The 7037-nt window shown below is 47.7% G+C and overlaps 1 protein-coding gene across 1 annotated transcript; it reads left to right on the top strand.

Moving 5' to 3' along the window:
* Positions 1–782: 782 nt before the first annotated feature.
* On the top strand, positions 783–6783 carry LOC142931276 (uncharacterized). The gene is made up of 3 exons (XM_076075013.1): positions 783–1188; positions 5440–5511; positions 6448–6783. The coding sequence occupies exons 1-3, from the start codon at positions 832–834 to the stop codon at positions 6646–6648; spliced, it is 630 nt and encodes a 209-aa protein (XP_075931128.1). The 5' UTR covers positions 783–831; the 3' UTR covers positions 6649–6783.
* The last annotated feature ends 254 nt before the right edge of the window (positions 6784–7037 follow it).

The following is a 7037-nucleotide window of genomic DNA, read 5'->3' as shown; positions in this document are numbered from 1 at the left end:
CGCGTCGCCGCCTCCCTCACCCTCAGGGTGGCGTTGTCGTCTTCCACCGTGCTTGTTCTTTGACGCAGCTTCACATTGTCCTCGCACAGCATGGCGCTGTAACGCTCGGCGTCGGATAGGTTACAGCTCCAACGACGCCACAGGAATATCTGGATCACAGCCATCATCACTATCGCAATGCCCATCAGCCGTGACACAACGCATGGCAGCGGGTCTATGTAGGGCTTTGTGCACAATGGAGTCGGGGTCGGGTACTTGGCACTGTCTCCTTTATAATCGACCAATCCGGTAATGTGAATCAAGGTCAACATGACAAACGCCTTGACCCCATGCAGCAGCAACATCTTGCCCACGCGTGTTGCCAGCGAGGAGCCAGTTGGAGTGTGAGCGTCACGTGCGAGCGTCACGTGTATTTAGCCTGTAACGATCTGTGACGTCGCCGGATGTGACGCGCTTAGAAATTCTATACCTGCCAGTGACGTCAACTGACACCGCCCCCAACAATTATGTTTGTTACGTCACAGACCGAGGTTGCGCCCTAATTAATCATAAAACATTTTTATCACGCGGCGTCTCGCGCAGCGCCTATAGCGGTAGCGGGGAGGATAATGGCGGGGGGGGGAGACGGGGAGGAGGGGGCGGGGTCCGTAGCGCTGCCGCGGTGTACGCGTTCCTGTCGGCCATCTTACACAGGGAAGAGTTTCCCGCTTTGGCCCAATCCCCGTGTCCCGTTTCTTCGTGGGGAGTGGGGAGGTGAAGTGGTGACGTGTTGATGACGCCCATCGCCGGCTTTCCCATTCACAGCAGCGGGCGACGCTTCCCTTGCGTAAGATGGCCGCCGGCGGCGAGTCGCAGGTGTGCGGTGGCGGCGTTCAGGGCGCACATGGGGCGCGCGCTCCCTTCACTCGGAGGCAGCGAGAGAGGCGGCCTTCGATAAGCTCCGATGAACAACACCCAGCTAAAGCAGCGTGTCTACTTTCTGCTGCTGTTCGTTACGTAAGGGAACCGGCCGGTTTGGCTTCACCACCACCACCCCCGCCGCCAACAACAACCACCACCACCTTCAGTCGCGCGCTTCTCCTGCGAGGTTTCAAAGCTCCTGGGGGGCCTCTTTGCGGGCTCGTTCGCTCGCTCGCACCATGGTCCATGGCCGTGTCGCGGGGAGACGTCGTCTACCAGAAGGGGCAGGTGAGGGACAAGTCGCGCCCGCTCCTCCTCCTCTCCCATACCCCCTCCTCTTTGTGCTCCACGCGTCCACTGCTGGACGAGGGCCTCTGCACACCCCGTGGGGTTTATTAACTTGACCATACTTCACCTCGCCTGCTCAGTGCGTTATGTTATTGACGTTATGTTGTGTTATTGACGTTATGTTGTTGACGTTATGTTGTTGACGTTATGCTATTGACGTTATGTTATTGACGTTATGCTATTGACGTTATGTTGTTGACGTTATGTTATTGACGGTATGTTATTGACGTTATGTTGTTGTTTTATTGACGTTATGTTCTTCTTTGGTTCTTTCGGTAAAGTCACGTAGAATGAGAATAAAATAATAAATTGATAAAATAAAATAACACTAATATTCTCACGACGTTTCGGCCACAACACAAGCGGCCTTCATCAGGTGAAGGGACGAGGCTGGAGGACAGCGCTGGAGTGAAAAAAGCCACGCTCAGATCACGACCTTTAAGCTGTGTCAGAAGTAACAAAGCGCCTTGACAAAGGAATTATCATATAATTTAGCATTGAAATGGCCGAGTGAATAGCTTGTGACTGGTCACAGAAATGGCTATGTTAAAGTTAAAGCATACACATCCGCAGAGGCACCCCTTGACAAAGGAATTAGCATAGAATTTATCATTGAAATAGCTAAGTTAAAGCATACACATCCGCAGAGGCACCCCTTGACAAAGGAATTAGCATAGAATTTAGCATTGAAATAGCTGAGTGATTAGCTTGTAACTGGTCACAGAAATAGCTATGTTAAAGTCAGAGCATACACATTCACCGAAGTACCTAGTATAAATCAAACAGGAGAATTTAGCATTGAAATAACTAGGCGAATTTAGCATTGAAATAACTGAGTGATTAGCTAGTGACTGGTCACAGAAATGGCTATGTTGAAGTCAAGGCCTACACATCTGAGCTATTCACAGTAACTGGGTATACAATACAATGTATAATGAATACTATATAGTGAACCAATAAAAAACTAAAATATAAATTACCTTAATGTTATCAATAAACGCTATATTTTCCAATCAGCTAAGCTACCAACAATAAGTCGTTATATATCACAATGCTATATGGCGAAAAAATGGGTGTGTGGGTCCAATTTTTTGCAGGAGAGGTGATTGAATTTGGAAATCAAATTGTCCCTACATTTGGTCGACATAGTGGCAGCCGAAGAGGTAGTCATATTGTCTACATGTTCCCAATCCGATGTAGACATTGTTGCTGTCAATTTTAAGTGTGATTTGTAGAGTGTCTTGTATAACTGATCGAGTTAGGTGCGTGTAAGTCTGAATTTTTTCCGAGATAAGAGCGAAGCTAATTCTGGCTAGAATTGGTTTTGCATTGAGAGACGTTGCAACAGCAGAGGTTAGTGTAAATGCGGTTGGTATTACCTTAGAGTCGCGGCATCTCTTCAGAAAGGTGAGAGTCTCGATTAGTTGATCCTTCTTATCCCAGAGTCTGTTGAATTATCTTAAGGATGTGTGAAATCCCTCCCCGTAGAGGCGGTTAAATTTCGATTTAAAGCTTTCGTGACTGCAAGGATTCTCTTGTGGAGCCACTCAAAACCATCACCTTACCCTACATTGCAGGGGTCACTAAAAAGATCTCCAAAATCCTGAATAAACACAAGATCCAGGTCCGATTCAACACAATACATAAAATCAGTGATCTAGTTCCATCTGTAAAAGATGCTGTTCCAGACATACAGTACCCGGGCGTTTACAAACTAAAGTGCCTCTGTGGTAGTAGCTACATTGGAGAAACCAAACGACATATCTGGGACCGCATCCGTGAACATAAAGCAGACTTGAAACACGGTAGGACGAACTCCTCTGCCGTGGCAGATCACTGTTATAATTCAGTGGGCTCACATGACATTGACTTCTCCAAGACGGAGGTTCTTTGCAAACCAACCGGCTACCATGAGAGATTCGTTCATGAGGCCATTCACATATACAAGCACAGAGACAATTTCAACCGAGAAGATGGATTCTGGCTTAGTAACCATTGGAAAGATGTTTTAAACCATTTCCGTTCTTAATTCATTGTTTTTACGATGACCTTCAGACCGCAGCTCTTTCGCCAGCATTGACTCTTAATACCTCTCACACCACGGTTAATGGTATGGTTTACAACATGGAGTATAATAGCGCCTCGCAGCTGTCTCTCTCCCCCTCCTCTGTTCCGACCTTGGATGAACTCGTCCGTCTGAACGGGGCCCGTAGCTATCCGTGTTGCTAAAGTTGAGGGTGAGAATCCACCCATTTTTTCGCCATATAGCATTGTGATATATAACGACTTATTGTTGGTAGCTTAGCTGATTGGAGAATATAGAGTTTATTGATAACATTAAGGTAATTTATATTTTAGTTTTTTATTGGTTCACTATATAGTATTCATTATACATTGTATTGTATACCCAGTTACTGTGAATAGATCAGATGTGTAGGCCTTGACTTCAACATAGCCATTTCTGTGACCAGTCACTAGCTAATCACTCAGTTATTTCAATGCTAAATTCGCCTAGTTATTTCAATGCTAAATTCTCCTGTTTGATTTGTACTAGGTGCCTCGGTGAATGTGTTTGCTCTGATTTTAACATAGCTATTTCTGTAACCAGTTACAAGCTAATCACTCAGCTATTTCAATGCTAAATTCTATGCTAATTCCTTTGTCAAGGGGTGCCTCTGCGGATGTGTATGCTTTAACTTAGCTATTTCAATGCTAAATTCTATGCTAATTCCTTTGTCAAGGGGTGCCTCTGCGGATGTGTATGCTTTAACTTTATCATAGCCATTTCTGTGACCAGTCACAAGCTAATTACTCGGCCATTTCAATGCTAAATTCTATGCTAATTCCTTTGTCAAGGCGCTTTGTTTCTTCTGACACAGCTTAAAGGTCGTGATCTGAGCGTGCCTTTTTTCACTCCAGCGCTGTCCTACCAGACAGTCTCGTCCCTTCCCCTGATGAAGGCCGCTTGTGTTGTGGCCGAAACATCGTGAGAATATTATTGTGTTATTTTATTTTATCAATTTATTATTTTATTCTCATTCTACGTGACTTTACCGAAAGAACCAAAGAAGATGAATCCTTGCAGTCACGAAAGCTTTAAATCGAAATTTGAAGTTATGTTGTTGACGTTATGTTATTGACGTTATGTTGTGTTATTGACGTTATGTAGCATCAGTAGAGTCGTGGCTGTCGGATGCACTTCTTCTGTATGCTGTGCACCGCGAAGCAGAATGAACACGTTATTGACGTTATGCTATTGACGTTATGTTGTTGACGTTATGTTGTTGTGCTATTGACGTTATGTTGTGTTATTGACGTTATGTTATTGACGTTATGTTGTGTTATTGATGTTATGTTGTTGACGTTATGTTCGCACGGTACGCGTGTACAGCGCTGTCTGCGCGTGCACGGTTGGGCTTACGTGCATTGTACAGTGGCACTACAGTGCGGTGTGAATGAAGTCAACAGTGCACTACTTTGTGGCGAATCAACAGCGGTGGTCATATGCGAGTCGCCGCTCGCCGCCCTCGAAATGAGGAATTTCTACCACTGGCTCGGTATATAATTTCCTCTTGCTATCAGTTTCGACGGTGTACTTGCATTCAATTAACCTGCAAATTGCGTGTGTGTCAGCACTGTACGGAACTCGAGCCTTCACTCGCCCGCATTCACAGACCCGCTCTGGTACCAGCGTGGTGAAGTATGGTCAAAACAAGCGCCGCAATGCGCCGCGCCCTGGTACTTCAGTGGACGGACGTCACTTCTCTCGCACAGCGCTCCGGGTGTCGGGGAACGCCGTGGGTCTCGCCGCGTGCTGAGCGTGCCGCGTGCTGAGTGTGCCACGTGCGGCGTGTGCCACGTGTGGCGTGTGCCGCGTGCTGAGTGTGTGCCGCGTGCTGAGCGTGTGGCACGTGCTGAGCGTGCCGTGTGCTGAGCGCGTGGCACGTGCTGAGCGTGTGGCACGTGCTGAGCGTGTGGCACGTGCTGAGCGTGTGGCACGTGCTGAGCGTGTGCCGCGTGCTGAGCGTGTGGCACGTGCTGAGCGTGTGGCACGTGCTGAGCGTGCCGCGTGCTGAGCGTGGCACGTGCCGCGTGTTGAGCGTAGCACGTGCTGAGCGTGCCGCGTGCGGTCGATGTCGACTCAAAAGGGTCGTGGTGGTGATGGTGGTGGTGGTTGTGTGCCCTGTGTAGAGTGACGATTCTGACATTTGGGACGGCACAGCGCTCATCAAGGCGTATGACAAAGCCGTCACGTCCTTCAAGGTGAGTGTCTCAGACTCTGGCTGTGAGCTCAACCGGTCCTGGGTCTCCCCTAGGTCGACTCAGCCACAAATGAGGACCAGGCACAGTGTGTAAACATCGCCACTGGGGAGACAAAGGCAGCCGGGCGTGGTGCTGACCACCCACCCCCTCGTGTGCTCTTCCGGCCTTTCTAGGTGCTTGCTAACAGCACTTGCCCCAACAGTCTGTTAAGGCTCTACGGGTGGGGGTCTTTGTCTTTGTATCGCTTGTCTGTGTGTACTTGTGCACTTCGTATCTCTGTGTGCGTGTACATGGTTATATTTACATCTTGAGACACAACACACCTGTTGCAAGGGATACCCGGGAAAGCCCGACAATATAACACACTTTGTCTAAACGAACTTCCTCACCAGGCGGCGGAGAACGTGCACAGTGATGCATGCGCAGGTTGGAAACATGTCAGCCACAAACATGAATGGGGAAAATGGGCACACAGTGGTTTGACAGCATTGTTGCTAACTCAATAAGGCTGCATTATGCCTAGACTAGTTATAATAAATGGCACTTGACATTGTGCCATAGCAAAGTGACGTAGGATTTCTAAGAGCGCGCTTTTTTGAGTCGATGAGCCATTTTAAATGTCATGTGAATGCGTACATTCATACGCAGCGGGAATTGCTTCTAAATCCTCAAAATTATCCCAGAAAGTCACTCAAATTTGGTCACTTGGTAAACCCCCAAAAATGCCTCTAAATCGAGCAACAAAATTGCTGAGTTGGCAACACTCTACGAGCCGTTCCAAAGTAGTACGTGTATGTACAGAAGCAGGTCTAGACACCCAGTCCTACACGTCTTAGAGCAGGGGTGGGTTACCTACGGCCCGTGACTTCGTCAGTGTATATGGCCGTGGCCACACGAAACCCAACCAACCTCAACTAACTGACCGTGTTCTTTCAGACAGCGCTCAAAAATGGCACCGCCACTTGCGAGAGCCCCAAGACCTGCGGGGAGACAAAGTCCGTGAACAAGCGGGCAAAGACACGGAGACGGCACAAGAGGAGCAGCGTGTCGCCCTCCGACAAGGTAAATATCCTGAAGCAGAAGATTACTGGTGCTCTGGATGTGGCTGTCACGTTTATTTGCAAATGTGATTTATAACTTTGACCATTACCTGCGTGATGTTAATAGTTGTCCGCTTTGTCGTGTCTGCTGTCCAACCTATATTGGTCTTTCACCAATATTCTTCACAGGCCACCGCTTCTGGTGTTTGGCATTGTAGTGCTGCAGGGAAATCTCAGGGAGAAGGTCTATGAAGTTTGCTTCTCCTGACAAGCAAATTATTTCATGAGACCTCCTTTGCCAGTATTAAATTATGATAATAGGGTTTTCCCCTTTCTGTTTTATTGCCAGAAAGGGGAAAGCCATATTATCATAATTAAATTCTTCTTTTGCATAGAAACCCCCCATGATTTCGTGAGAGAGTTGCTTCTGCTGAAATCCACTCTCAGTCTGTTTAGGCTCCACCATGTGAGCCATTTGGAGCTGTA

Source organism: Petromyzon marinus, chromosome 52 (genome assembly GCF_048934315.1).
Source record: "Petromyzon marinus isolate PM22_M1 ecotype Great Lakes invasive population chromosome 52, UKy_Petmar_22M1.pri1.0, whole genome shotgun sequence".
Classification (NCBI taxonomy): Eukaryota; Metazoa; Chordata; class Hyperoartia; order Petromyzontiformes; family Petromyzontidae; genus Petromyzon; species Petromyzon marinus.
Note: the sequence above shows the minus strand (reverse complement) of the source record. Positions and strands in the feature narration are given on the sequence as shown.